This window comes from Leucoraja erinacea, chromosome 28 (genome assembly GCF_028641065.1).
Source record: "Leucoraja erinacea ecotype New England chromosome 28, Leri_hhj_1, whole genome shotgun sequence".
Taxonomy (NCBI): Eukaryota; Metazoa; Chordata; class Chondrichthyes; order Rajiformes; family Rajidae; genus Leucoraja; species Leucoraja erinaceus.
In genome coordinates, this window is record NC_073404.1 from 30,197,224 (window position 1) to 30,212,327 (window position 15,104).

At 45.6% G+C, this 15,104-nt stretch overlaps 1 protein-coding gene across 1 annotated transcript in view; it reads right to left on the minus strand.

Annotated features, from left to right (window-relative positions):
* myo18ab (myosin XVIIIA b) overlaps positions 1 to 15,104 on the minus strand; it is a 173,495-nt gene that overhangs the window by 24,170 nt on the left and 134,221 nt on the right. Inside the window, exons 24-32 of the mRNA XM_055657428.1 lie at positions 14,958 to 15,086; positions 13,610 to 13,753; positions 13,195 to 13,284; positions 11,272 to 11,391; positions 9,424 to 9,535; positions 8,464 to 8,591; positions 7,392 to 7,546; positions 3,134 to 3,257; positions 678 to 878 (exon numbers count right to left, since the gene is read on the minus strand). Of these exons, the coding sequence (XP_055513403.1) occupies positions 678 to 878; positions 3,134 to 3,257; positions 7,392 to 7,546; positions 8,464 to 8,591; positions 9,424 to 9,535; positions 11,272 to 11,391; positions 13,195 to 13,284; positions 13,610 to 13,753; positions 14,958 to 15,086 (1,203 nt within the window). The remainder of the gene's footprint in view (positions 1 to 677; positions 879 to 3,133; positions 3,258 to 7,391; positions 7,547 to 8,463; positions 8,592 to 9,423; positions 9,536 to 11,271; positions 11,392 to 13,194; positions 13,285 to 13,609; positions 13,754 to 14,957; positions 15,087 to 15,104) is intronic.

Sequence of the window (15,104 nt, forward strand, 5' to 3'; positions counted from 1 at the left end):
AAACAATGAACTCTAGAAACGCTGAACTGATGGTGAAATGAATTAACAAAGAAAACAAGCAATGCTTTAGTTTAGTTTAGAGATACAGCACGAAAACAGGCCCTTCGGCCCACCGAGTCTTTATTAACCTACAAACAAGTACGTCTTTGGGATGTGGGAGGAAACCGGAGCACCCGGAGAAAACCCACGCAGGTCACAGGGAGAACGTACAAACTCTGTACTTAGAATGATTGCATATGCTATGATACAACTTCAGACATTAGACTTCAGATGTACAGCGTGGGAACAGGCCTTTGGCCCACCGAGTCCACGCCGACCAGTGATCGCCCCTGTTCACTTGCACTATCCTACACACAAGGGGCAATTTGCAATTTTTACCAAAACCAATTAACCTACAAACCCGCACGTCTTTGGAGTGTGGGAGGAAACCGAAGCACCCGGAGGAAACACATGCAGGTCACGTGGGTACAAACTCCGTAAAGACAGCACCCGTAGTCGGGATCGAACCCGGACCGCTGGCACTGTGAGGCAGCAACTCTACCACTGCACCAGTAACTTAGTTTATTGTCACGTGTACCGAGGTATAGTGAAACACTTTATTAACATTAATTAACTTATGAATGATCATCATATTTTCGGAATCATTCCACATTGCTCATACGCGAAAATGATTGTACCTGTTCCAGCATTTGGATAGTCCCAGCTTGTTCATCCAGCTCCTCCTCCTGGTCCTTAACCTTGGCCTCCAACTCACGAACCTGCTTCTTCACCTTAGCAAGCGAAGCCTCGTCCTTGGATTCTTGAGAAGACAGATCCTGCAGCTCCACGTCCAGCCGCTCCGCCCTCTGGCTTACGGTGACAATCTCCGAATCTTTATCCTGGAAAAAACAACGATTCATCAGCCACATGTAAAGCCATAACCCGTAACCTGCACAGATACAGTGGACGTAGAGAGGATGTCTCCACGAGTGGGAGAGTCTAGCACTAGAGGGCACAGCCTCAGAATTAAAATACGTCGCTTTGGGAAGGAGATGAGGAGGAATTTCTTTAGTCAGTGGGTGGTGAACCTGTGGAATACATTGCCACAGAAGGCTGTGGAGGTCAAGTCTATGGATGTTTTTAAGGTAGGGATAGATGGATTCTTGATTAGTACGGCTGTCAGGGGTTATGGGGAGACGTCAGGTGAATGGACGTAAGAGGGAGAGATAGATCAGGCATGATTGAATGGCAGAGCAGACTTGATGGGCCGAATGGCCCAATTCTTCTCCTATCACATAAACTTATCAATGTTAATTAGTTATATGGCTATGATGTAGCAGGTAATCAAGAGGCACCACAAATAAAAGTAAAATTAATGAATTCTGTGAAATTTTGAAGATAGAACATAGAACAGTACAGTACAGAATCAGGCCCTTCAGCCCACAATGTCTGTGCTAAACATGATGCTCAGACAAACTCTTACCTGGTAGACACAAAATGCTGGAGAAACTCGGCGGGTGAGGCAGCATCTATGGAGAGAAGGAATTGGCGACATTTCGGGTTGCGTTGCCAATTCCTTCTCTCCATAGATGCTGCCTCATCCGCCGAGTTTCTCCAGCATTTTGTGTCCACCTTCGATTTTAGCAGCATCTGCAGTTCTTTCTTAAACAAACTCTTACCAACCTGCACATGATGCAAATCCCTCTATTTCCCTATATAGTCATGTGTCTATCCTTAAATGCCACGGGCTCCAGGCACCCACTGCCCTGTGTGTGAAAGGCTTGCCCCGCACATGTCCTTTAAACTTTGCCCCTCGCACCTTAAAGTTACGCCCTCTAGCATTTGATATTGCCGCCTTGCGCAGAAAGGTTCTGACTGTCAACTCCCATCAACTCCAAATAACTTTCATAAGTTAAATAAACTTTGTTGACCATAGACAATAGGCGCAGGGGTAGGCCATTCGGCCCTTCGAGCCTGCACCGCCATTCAATGTGATCATGGCTGATCATCCAACTCAGTATCCCGTACCTGCCTCTCTCCATACCCCCTGATCCCTTTAGCCACAAGGGCCACATCTAACTCCCTCCTAAATATAGCCAATGAACTGGCCTCGACTACCCTCTGTGGCAGAGAGTTCCAGAGATTCACCACTCTCTGTGTGAAAAAGGTTCTTCTCATCTCGGTTTTAAAGGATTTCCCCCTTATCCTTAAGCTGTGACCCCTTGTCCTGGACTTCCCCAACATCGGGAACAATCTTCCTGCATCTAGCCTGTCCAACCCCCTAAGAATTTTGTAAGTTTCTATAAGATCCCCCCTCAATCTCCTAAATTCTAGAGAGTACAAGCCAAGTCTATCCAGTCTTTCTTCATAAGGCAGTCCTGACATCCCAGAAATCAGTCTGGTGAACCTTCTCTGCACTCCCTCTATGGCAATAATGTCCTTCCTCAGATTTGGAAACCAAAACTGTACGCAATACGAAAGGATTCTGGATTTGGATGCAAATCTGTTAGCCAGTGTAGCAAAACTATTAACAATACAAATTTTATGACCTCAGAATTTCAGTGTACCTACCTACCCATGGTAGCAAACAGAATACAAAACACAATAAAAGATCTAAACTGCACTGGCTCCTTGTCCAATACCGCATTGATTTTAAGATTCTCCTCCTCACTTTCAAAGCTCTCCACAATCTCGCTCCTCCATACCTCTGTGAACTCCTCCAGCCTTACACTCCATCCCGAACTCTCTGATCCTCTTCTTCCTCCCTGCTCTCCACTCAATCTGCCCACCTGTCCACGATGGGGTTCAGAGCCTTCCGCCGCTCTGCCCCTCGTCTCTGGAACTATCCCACTATCCATCCGTACCATAGTCTCTCTCTCCCCACCTTTAAAACCTCCCTCAAAACACACCTATTCACACTGGTCTAACCCACTTACTTTCTATCAAATTCATGGATAGGTTTTTGTTTCATTGTATTTATATATTTGTAATTTGCTTGTTTTAACTGTAAGGTGTCCTCGAGTGTTCTGAAAGGCGCCCATAAATAAAATGCATTATTATTATGTTATATTATCGATCTTTTCAATGTTATTTGCAGATCTTGCTCAAATCTAACAATGTTTTCAATCATTATTACAGTAGTGATGGTACATACATCCAGCTGTTGCTTCAGACTGAATATCTCTGCTATAAAACCATCTCTTTCTCTGCTCAGTTTCTCTTTATGAATCTTTTCTCTCTGAGATTCATCTTGTGCTTGCAATAACTCGCTGTCGAACCTGGAACAAGAAATAGAAGAACATGTTAAGAACAAAAGGCACAATTCTAACTTGCAGTGGGTGATGAATTATTTCACGCAGGGCAATCTATAAGAAGTAATGCGACCAATTTCCTTCCATACATCTAAAGCTCCTTAGATGGGAGACACTTCATTTTGAAAACTGTGTTGTTAACTAGATTAGTATGTTAACTCAAAATCACAGACTCCATCGCGGCGGCACGGTGACACAGTGGTAGAGTTGCTACCTCACGGCGCCAGAGGCCCGGGTTCGATCCTGACTACAGGCGCTGTCTGTACGGAGTTTGCACGTTCTCCCCGTGACCTGCGTGGGTTTTCTCCAAGATCTTTGGTTTCCTCCCACACTCCAAAGACGTGCATGTTTATAGGCTAATCGGCTTGGTATAATTGAAAATCATCCTTCGTGTGTGTAGGAGTGTGCTAGTGTGCGTGGATCGCTGGTTGGCATGGACTCGCTGGGCTAAAGGACCCGTTTCTGTGCTGCATCTCTTATCTCGATAGATTCAAGTGCCCTGGGTACCAGAACAAAGTTCCTGTCTTGAGTCACCCACCACTCTAACTAATACATCTATTGCTATCCCTTCCTCACAGTTGGGTCAACAATTGTTCACCATTAACTTCCCAAATGCTAACATTGGCAGTAATGTCTACATCCCTTGGATGAATAAAACATCCTGAAGCCACCGTCTCCAGTAAGAAAGCGCCAATTCAGGACCTCCAAGCCACAGAGTGTGTTTGACCGTCCCGACGAGAGGGCCTGTACATCCGGCCGTCCGTAGCGGTGACTACGGAGGTTTATGGCACCAACGCGGGTGAACATTGGAGGAGGACTGACTATGCTTTGTGCCTTCCACCACAGTGAAGGATGCTGTGGTGAATGTTTGTGTTGAAGCGTATTGTGTGTTCTTTTTTTTGATTGTACCGCTGCTGGCAAATTCATTTCACTGCACTTATATGTGTATGTGACGAATAAAACTGATTGATTCAACCAAGACATTCAGAATGTTCTATGTCACGTGTTGCTCCACTATCGACTCCATACTTTGTTTTGTCGAAAAGCAAAATTCATACACAATGGGAATTATTGCGTTGGATTTTTTAAAAAGGTCATATTGAAATTATTATGTTTAAAATGTGCACACCACTGCACCTCTGGGCCAGTTTACGCACTAACAAATCTGAGCATCTGCCTTTTGACGAAGGGGCAGCTTACAGCCCAGCGGTCTGAACGCTGATTTCTCTGCATTCCTTGCCCACCCCCTCTCTCCCCCCCCCCCCCCCCCCCCCCCCCCCCCCCCCCCAGTCATCGTGCCAGTTCCACCATTCACATCCCTGTATCTCCTTGTTTGTACATTTCCCCCCCATCCAACAATGGTCCATTATGGACTCCACCCTTCCTGAAGTCATCTGTTGCCATCCCCGACTTGCTCTAACCTTTTCTCCCCCCACCCTCCCTTCAGCATGAAGAAGGATAACCGACCCAAAACATCAGCTCTTCCTTTTCTCCAGAGATGCTGCCTGATCTGCTGAGTTACTCCAGCACTTTGTCCCATCCCTGCAAGGCAGTTGTCCCACCTCCCTTTCAAAGCTGCTGTTCCTCCCTCAAACAAACCCATCCTCGGCCCCTCTCCCGTGTCAATTTGCAATTAGTCATTACAAAATATTTGAACTTTGACGCTTCCCAAGGTTATATCAGTCCTTCCTCACACCCTCCTAAAGGTCTAAGTCTGGTTTCTGCTCCATCCACATCGCTGAAGGCAAAGTCTCAAATAGCATTCTCTGTTAGTCTGCCTGTGGTTTCTCTCCTGAATTCTCCAGAGTGTTTCACACCATCACTCATGTACATCTCCTCCACTCTCCACCTCTGGGACTTCCTTCATTTTCTCCCACTCGTATAAATTCAATTGTACTTCAGATACATTCCATATTGCTCTTAATTCCTCTTTCCAATGTTACCCACAGATTTCCCAAAACATCCATCCTTCACCTCATTTTCCCGTAATTCTTTTATGAATTTGTCTGTAAATTAGCTCCAAACGTGCATGCTGGTGAAGTGTACACTCGATTGCTTCATCAATCTCTCTATCTCTGGGCTGTGAGAATACTTGGTCATATTATATCTTGTATGTGCACATACTTGGCCAATAAACTTATTCATTCATTCATACCTGCAATTTATTTCATTTTAACACCTGCGTTAATAGAAAATACTCTCAGTAAGGCTTCAAAGTTTACTTATCAAGTCAAGTCAAGAGAGTTTATTGTCATGTGGTCCAGATAGGACAATGAAATTCCACTCTACAAATATAAGACTAATGACTTCAGGTTTTAGATTTTCTTTAGTTTAGTTTGAGATGGAGAAACAGTCTCTTTGGCCCACAAAACTAAGAATATCACTGTGACTTATCAAAGGTGACAATAAAGTATCATTTATTCATTCACCGAGTCCGTGCCGACCAGCGATCCCTGTACACGAGCACTATCCTACACACACTAAGGACAATTTACAATTTTTACCAAAGCCAATTAACCTACAAACCTGTGTCTTTGGATCGTGGGAGGAAACCGGAGCACACTCACACGGTGACGGGGAGAACGTACAAACTCCGTACAGACAGGATGGAACCCCAGTATCTGGCGCTGTGAGGCAGCAACTCTACCGCTGCACCACCGTGCCACTGTGCCAGTTCTTCTTGCTCTTGTCACATGAAGAGTATACATTGTTCCTTACATTGCACTGGATAGTTCTTTTGTTTCTTGAAAGCAGCAGATCATCATAAAGGAAGCAGGATTGGATTGTGAAGGATGATTGCATTACATGCAACATAGAAGTTAAAGGCGTGAATTGATGGCGCTGACCAAAATATATTTTTTTCTGATAATGAAATGTAGGACAATTCAAAATGAGGACACGGCTTTATAAAGAGGACTGCAAATAAATGTTGCACAAAAGCTGATCGATATGTGAGTCAGCGCTCACAGTAATCAGTACATTTAGCTCAATTGTGTAGAAAGGAACTGCAGATGCTGGTTTAAACCGATGATAAATGATCTTCTATTTAGCTCAATTATTGTTTTATCATTTTTTTTTGTCAGTTGATGAAATAAAAGGCTGGTAGATGATGTTTAGAAATAGGTCAGCCACAGACTGATAAAGTAACTCGTCTCCTGCTCTGCATTGGAAAGGCCATTGCATTATTACAAACTGCACAACTTGGAAAGGTTTGTTTAGTTTAATTTAGTTTAGAGATACAGCGCTGAACCAGGCCCTTCGGCCCATCGATCCCCGCACATTAACACCATCCTACACACACTAGGGACAATTTACAATTTTTACCAAAGCCAATTAACCTACAAACCTGTACGTCTTTGGAGTGTGAGAGGAAACCGAAGATCTCGGAGAAAACCCACGCGGTCACGGGGAGGACGTACAAACTCCGTAGACAGCACCCGTAGTCAGGATGGAACCCGGGTCTCCGGCGCTGCAAACACTGGAAAGCGGCGAATATACCGCTGCACCACCGTGCCGCACTAATTTGTTTCAAACGTTGTAACCTTTCGCTGCTAGAGACACGGCGGCTCTTTGCGTACATTGTGTGTGGTCGGCAAAACAAAGAATATCACTGCGACACGTCTCATGCTGCTGATAAAGCATGATTCATTAATCAATCAATGAATTGATTCAAATGCATAATAATGTATATTATTGCCCCATGAAGATTATCATCAGTAGTTCATTATATATTCTTACGATCAAATCTGATAGATTTTAATTAAAATATGTAAAGGATCAACCAGCCCCTGACTAACAGATAAAGGAGGTGTGATTGCAGATACACATCTGTGACGAACACACAGAAACACCATCTGAACTGAACGACTATCTAGACCCTTGGACTATCCTTGGCCGGAGTTTGCTGGCTTTACCTTGCATTAAACGTAATTCCCTTATCATGTATCTGTACACTGTAAATGGCTGGATTGTAATCATGTATTGTCTTTCTGCTGACAGGGTAGCACGCAACAAAACTTTTCACTGTACCTCGGTACACGTGACAATAAGCTAAACTGAACTGAAGTGCGGTTCCAATTTGAGTTTTGCAGATGAACTCACTTTCGTTGTTTCTTTTCCAATTCATGGTTGCGTCCTTGTTGTCCTTCCAGGTGAAGCTTGGTGTCCTGCAACTCTGCTGTAAGTCGCTGGGATTTCTTCTTCAACTGTTGAATGCTGCGTTGCATTTCCTCATTATCAGCTTGCAAATCTGCAACCTGCAGGCACACCAGCAAGTCTTAGAGTTACAGCGCAGAAACAGGCCCTTTCGGCCCACCGAGACCACGCTGACCAGCATATCCCTGCACACTAACACTATCCGACACACACTAGGGACAATTTACACTTACACCGAGCCAATTAACTCACAAGCCTGTACGTCTTTGGAGTGTGGGAGGAAACCGGAGCATCGGAGGAAGACCACACCTGCAGTTTTGGTCCCTTAATTTGAGGAAGGACATTCTTGCTATTGAGGGAGTGCAGCGTAGGTTTACAAGGTTAATTCCCGGGATGGCGAGACTGTCATATGCTGAGAGAATGGAGCGGCTGGGCTTGTATACTCTGGAGTTTAGAAGGATGAGAGGATATCTTATTGAAACAGATAAGATTATTAAGGGTTTGGAAACGCTAGAGGCAGGAAACATGTTCCCGATGTTGGGGGAGTCCAGAACCAGGGGCCACAGTTTAAGAATAAGGGGTAAGCCATTTAGAACGTGGATGAGGAAACACTTTTTCACACAGAGAGTGGTGAGTCTGTGGAATTCTCTGCCTCAGAGGACAGTGGAGGCCGGTTGTCTGGATACTTTCAAGAGAGAGCTGGATAGGGCTCTTAAAGATAGTCAAGGGATATGGGGAGAAGGCAGGAACGGGATACTGATTGTTGATGATCAGCCATGTTCACATTGAATGGCGGTGCTGGCTCAAAGGGCCGAACGGCCTCTACTCCTGCACCTATTGTCTATTGTTACGGAGAGAACGTACAACACCGGGTGGAACGACCGAACCCGGGTCTCCGGCGCTGCGCGCGCTGTAAGGCAGCAATTCTACCGCTGTCCCACCCTCTTCTCAGCTTCAAATTTAGGGAAAAAAAGCTTTGTTTCTGGCAGTAATAATTCTACGCCTGGTTTTCACTTACTCTTCGCTCCATTTGCCTCTTGGTCTGTAATTCAACCTCCAGCTTGTCTTCAAACTCCTGATGCATCCGTTTCTTGGTGAAGTCTATCTCTCTGGCAGCACGCTCGTACTTCATCCTCCACTCCCCACCTACGGGAAGCGAATAAAAGCAACGAGCCAGCAGCTTGAAGTCTGCCATTTACATTCACCTCGTCCAACACTCCACAGACAAGATTTTAAATTATGCAAATAAAGAGATATTTTTAAGATAAAACACTGCTTCAGGCAAGCAAGCAAACAAACAAAATCTACGCCGGTGAATTCAGCCTCGCTGAATATTCAAACCCATCCACATTTCAACTATGAAATAGTTGATGGTTTCTGAATGGATAGCCAAAGTCAAAAGCTGAAGATCTTAAATATGTGACAATAACGTTTACAGTTGTGTCTATTTTTTGTTCTTGAGTCAGAGGGTGGTGAATTTATGGAATTAATTGCCACAGAAGTCTGTGGAGGCTGTCAATGTGTCAGGGATTCTTGATTAGCACGGGTCATGGTCATAAGTGGTAGGAGCATAGTGAGGCCTTTCAGCCCATCAAGTCTACTCCGCCATTCAATCATGGCTGATCTATCTCTCCCTCCTAACCCCATTCTCCTGCCTTCTCACCATAACCCCTGACACCTGTACTAGTCAAGAATCCATCTATCTCTGCCTTGAAGGCAGGTGTCAGTGGTTACGGGGAGAAGGCAGGAGAATGGGTTTGAGAGGGAAAGATAGATCAGCCATGATTAAACGGTGGAGTAGACTTGATGGGCCAAATGGCCTAATTCTGCTCTTATCACTTATGAACTAATGAACTTATGAGTACGTGAAAAATGACATACAGAAATTGTTGATGAATCTCCAGGTATGAGTTTGCCGGTTCCTGTCTTTAAAAGAATAATGTCTAAAGAATTTGAGGAAGGAGAATGAAGAACTAACCCGACTCGTCATCGTCAAGCTCTCCGTTTAATTCCGCTGCGTTGATGAGTCGAGCTTCCATCACTTCCATTTCCATTGAATCCATTTGTTTCTTCATTCCATCACATTTAGCCTAAAATACAAATGCCTCAGAAATGACTGGTTCTCAATATCTACACAATGCATGACATGCATCCGTATAAAAGCCCATTATCAAAGTCATGATTCATGCCAATCTTGTTCCTGATGTAAAGGTCAGGTGGGGGGGGGGGGGGGTTCCCCCCGCCACGGGTACCATGTAATCCCGTGCCACCTGCTCCATGGACGGATAGTCGGCGACTAAACCGTCTCCCCCACCTGGTTTGCCAGGTGAGGAGGGGGCTGTGGACCCCCAGCAGGACCAAAAACAAGACCCGTCAAAGGGCGGATGAGCTCCTAGCGAGCCAACGGCCGTCCACACTTCAGTAGAAGTTGCGATCAGTGTCGTACGTAGCATTGTAAGGCTACGCGCCCGTTGATGTTTTCAACCATGATGATGATGATGATGATGTACCGAGGTACAGTGAAAAGCTTTTTTGTTGCGTGCTATCCAGTCAGCGGTAAGACAATACAAGATTTAAATCGAGCCGTTTACAGTGTGGTACATGGCATTGTAAGGAACGATGATAAATGGCCAACAGCCTGTCCCGTCCCTTTCTTGTCTTGTTGTTTTTAGTCTGTATTTACTTCTATGTTTTAGTGTACTTTTAGTTTTTGTGTTATGTATGTGTGGGGATGGGTGGGGGGGGGGGGGGGGGGGGGGGGGGGTGGGAGTTGGGGGAAACCTTGTTTATCTCTCTCCCTCAACAGAGGTGCAACTTTTTCCGTATCGTATTTCCGTCTGCACCACGGCCTTCACAGAGTAGAGCTGGTGGTCCCTTTATTAGGGATCGACTGCGGGAGCACCAACCGCAGGGGCTTCGACCGCCCTGATCGTGGGAGCCTCGATTGTCATGATGCGGGGGTTTCGATCGCCCCGATGCGGGGGTTTCGATTGCCCCGACTGCGGACTGCGGATTTCAATCGCCCCGACAGCGGGAGAAAAGTTGGAGAGAAGGTAAACGTCATTTGCCTTCCATCACAGTGGGGAATGTGAGGCCCGCCGAAATACACGATGGATGTGCTGCCTGCGCTGGTGGCAACTCGGAGGGAGTGCCGTGAGTGCGGTGGTCTTGGTGTTTGCGGGGACATGGCTCCACGAGGACATCCTGGAGTTTAGTGCGAGTGCGGATGGCTTTCTGACTGTTCGGGTGGACAGGGACTGCAGAGAGAGTGACAGCGGTCGGTACAACTCTGGGCACATCACGGTGAAGGAGCGTGTGTTGTGTGGCCCGGACATTGAACTGATGGCTGTTGGTCTCTGCTTATGCTGTGTGCCCTGGGGATTCTCACACGCCGCTGTGGTGGCTGTTTAAGTCTATGTTTAATCTTTATGCAGTTATGTGTCGTCCTTTTTTTTGTATGACTGTATGGTAAATGAAATGTCACTATACCTCGGTGCAAGTGACCATAAAGGACCATTGATTCATTGATTGAATGGCAAAGCAGACTCGATGGGCCAAATGGCCTAATTCTACTCCTATAACTTGTGAACTAGTGGACTGAGTTAAAATCTGCTTCTACGGCTATTAGGGGTTATGGGGTGAAGGCAGGAAAATGGGGTTAAGAGAGAAAGATAGATCAGCCACGATTTAATGGCAGAGTAGACTTGATGGATCGAATGGCCTAATTCGGCTTCTATCACTTATGAACTTATAACAAACCTCACGGAAAGACATGGATATGGTTTTTTTTGCCAGAATTTCAGGAGATAAATAATAATGAGCTGACCTGTAACTCTTTCATTTCTTTCTCTAAGCGAAGTCTGTCTGCTGATTCAGTCTCCAGAAGTTGTGACGTTGATTCACCAGTGTTTCTCTCATCTGTTAATTCAGATGTTAGTTCTCCCAGCTGTTGGTAAAATCACATCATCAAAACCACTGTCCACACTGGTGTTTATGTGTAACAATAAATATTGTAGTAAATTAAACAATTTGAAGATAGGGAACCAGAATTCTAGGCTGACCAAGGGTCTTCACCAAATTATCACCTATCCATAATATACAAACAAAATGCTTCACGGTATGGTACAGCAGCTGCACTGCTGCGGACAGGAAAGCACTACAACGGGTGGTGAAAACCGCGCAGCACATCATCGGTGCCCCGTTCCCTACCATGGATGCCCTCCACCGAAAACGGTGTCTGAGACGGGCTGGGAAGATCATCAAAGACCCCTCACACCCCAACCATGGACTGTTTGCCCTCCTCCCATCAGGGAGGCGGTACAGGAGCCTCAGGTCACGTACCAGCAGGATGAGGAAAAGCTTCTACAACAACACAATCACACTGCTGAACTCGGAGTCCCGACGATAGACTTCTCTGGTCCCTCCGTCCCCCTGTGTTTAATCATTCTGTATTTCCTGATTATTCTGTATCTTCTCTCTTTCTATTTTTTTTCTTGTTTTTTCTCTTTATGTACAACTACTACGGTCTGACGCAAAACTGCATTTCGTTGTACTGATACTTGTATTTGTGCGATGACATTAAAGTTGAATTGAATTGAATTGAAGTTGCTCGATGGCAAAGGCAGCATCGCTGGAGAGAATGAATAGGGTGACGTTTCGGGTCGAGACCCTTCTTCAGACCGAAGATAGACACAAAATGCTGGAGTAACTAAGCGGGACAGGCAGCATCTCTGGAGAGACGAATGAAGGACATTTCGAGTTGAGACCCTTCTTCAGACCCATTCCTTCTCTCCATAGATGCTGCCTGACCCGCTGAGTTATTTGCGGGTTGAGCTCTTGTTTTGTAAACCAGCATCTGTATTTCCTTGTATCTCTGTCAACAATGGCTTTGTTGGCCATAACCATTTCTAAGAGTCGAACCATCAACCTTTGATAGCAATAACGTTATCAAAGCCAAGTTAGCTGGAGCACGTATATCGTCAAATGCACTGCAGTCACTGCAGTCCCAACCCACAAGCTTTATTGCCAAGGACAAAGGGCATTGTATATGTGGCAACACCTCCTGCATGTTCCCTCCCCAAATCCACACCATCACTGGCCTCCCAACATCACTGGGTCTACATTCTAATCCCCTCCCCAACAGCAGAGGGGAATATCTCCATCAGATGAAGTTTGTCCACCTTCTCAGCCGTAACTAGAGAAGGGCACTAAGCACTCTTCTTGCCAGCTGTGCCCAGGGCCTGAATGTACAAAAATAAAACCCAAAGGAGCCCATCAGTGAAGTGGCTTAACAGGGCGGCACGGGGGCACAGCAGTAGAGTTGTTGCCTTACTGAGCCAGAGACCCCGGCTCGATCCTGATTACGGGTGCTGCCTGTACGGAGTTTATACGTTCTCCCCGTGACCACATGGGTTTTCTCCGGGCGCTCCGTTGTCGCCTGTATGGTCGTGAGTAGTCGCCCAAAGAGTCGTACCTTTTTCTGGTCGCCACTGGATTTTTCAACATGTTGAAGATTTTCGGCAACCTGCTGCCACTATGGCGGGTGCCGGCAAGTTGCCGAAACAATCGCGTAAATGGGACAGGCCCTTAACTACACCTCTATGCTTTAGAGCTAACATAATACTTGGGAAGGCTCAGTATCGTTCACCAACCATCTGCTGCAATGCATCAAATAAATAGATGATGATGACAACTGTAAAATGACAATGGTTTCACCAGATGTACGGGGGAACCCCAAGTATCATCTTACCCTGCTTTCCAGCCGATCGCCTGTGAGCCGCAACTCATTGCGTTCCTTTTCAACACGCTCTACTTTGCTGCGTAGCTGCTGAATCTCCTCCTAACATCAGAGAGAGAGGGAGAGAACATGTTTATCTGTTAGCTTTTACGCAAAGTGGTGAACTTGAATGAACATTTTCAGTCTTTCTTTGCGCAAGAGAGAAACACTTGAGGTTTTGACGGCACTGGGACTGTACTGGCCAGAGTTTAGAAGGTTGAGGGGGGGACCTCATTGAAAGTTACAGAATGATGAAAGGCTTGGATAGAGTGGATGTGGAAAGGATGTTTCCACTGGCAGGAGAGTCTAGGACGGCCTTGTGCCCATACATTTCATCCCTAGCTTTCAAAATATACAACATAAATAACTGAGAGTTTAAAATGCTTACGTCTTTGCCTCTTATTTGTTCTTCTGTCAACTGAACCTCAATTAATGGCCGAACTGTCGTGAACACTTTCCACCATGGCCAGTTCTTGACTCCTTTGTTCTTTTTAATGTTTTTCTGGATACAACGGATTGCTAGATCTTGAATCTGAAAAATAGATATATTAATTAATCTTCAATCAGATTGCTTACATGGGGGAGGCATAAACATTTGATGGTTTCGTTTTGTTCCGTTTATTGTCACGTGTACCAAAGTACAGTAAGCTTTTGTTGCGTGCTAACCAGTCAGCGGAAAGACAATGCATAATTACAATCGAGCCATTTACAGTGTACAGATACATGATAAGGGAATAACGTTTAGTGCAAGGTAAAGCCAGCAAAGTCCGATCAAGGATAGTCCGAGGGTCATCAATGAGGTAGATAGTAGTTCAGGACTGTTTCAGCACTGTCAGCACTGGGCCTTTACTCGCTGGAGTTTAGAAGGATGAGGGGGCACCTCATTCAAACTTACTGAATAGCGAAAGGCTTGGATAGAGTGGACGTGGAGAAGATGCTTCTACTGGTGGGAGAGTCTAGGACCAGAGGACACACCCTCAGAATAATAGGACGTTCCTTTAGGAAGGAGGTGAGGAGGAATTTCTTTAGTCAGAGGGTGGTGAATCTGTGGAATTCATTGCCACAGACGGCTGTGGAGGCCAAAATCAGTGGATATTTTTAAGGCAGAGATAGATAGATTCTTGATTAGTATGGGTGTCAGGGGTTACGGGGAGAAGGCAGGAGAATGGGGTTAGGAGGGAGGGACAGATTAGCCATGATTGAATGGCAGAGTAGACTTGATGGGCCGAATGGCCTAATTCTGATCCTATCACTTATGACCTTATGACTACTCTTTGGTTGTCTTTAAAAGAGGGAAGAAACATTTTTGTAACTTCATGGGTGATGGGTGTATGGAACGAGCTGCCAGAGGAGGAGGTTGAGGCTGGGACCGTTTACAAAACAGTTAGACAGGTACATGGATAGGATAGGTTTGGAGGGATATGGACCAAACGCAGGCGGGTGGGACGAGTGTAGCTGGGACAAGTTGGCCGGTGTGGGCAAGTTGGGCTTAAGGGCCTGTTTCCACACTGTATCACTCTATGACTCATGTAGATGGGACATTTTGCTAGTATGGGCAAGTTGGGCTGAAGGGCCTGTTTCTACACTGTATCACTCTATGACTAGCGTTGGCTAGTATGGGCAAGTTGGGCTGAAGGGCCTGTTTCTACACTGTATCATTCTATGACCAAGTGAATACAGATAAATCATTGTTCATTCATGTTCGGTTTGTGATGGGGTCGTTGACATTCTACTACCTTTCTCTTCTTGAAATGCTGCCGTGCCAGGTATCCTCTGCAAGCTGCCTGGAAGAGTGTGATGTTCCTTCTGGTCTGTTCATCCCTTTGTTCTTCCAATTTAACAAGGGTCCCTGCTCTGAAAAACACCTGCAACCAGCAGAAAGG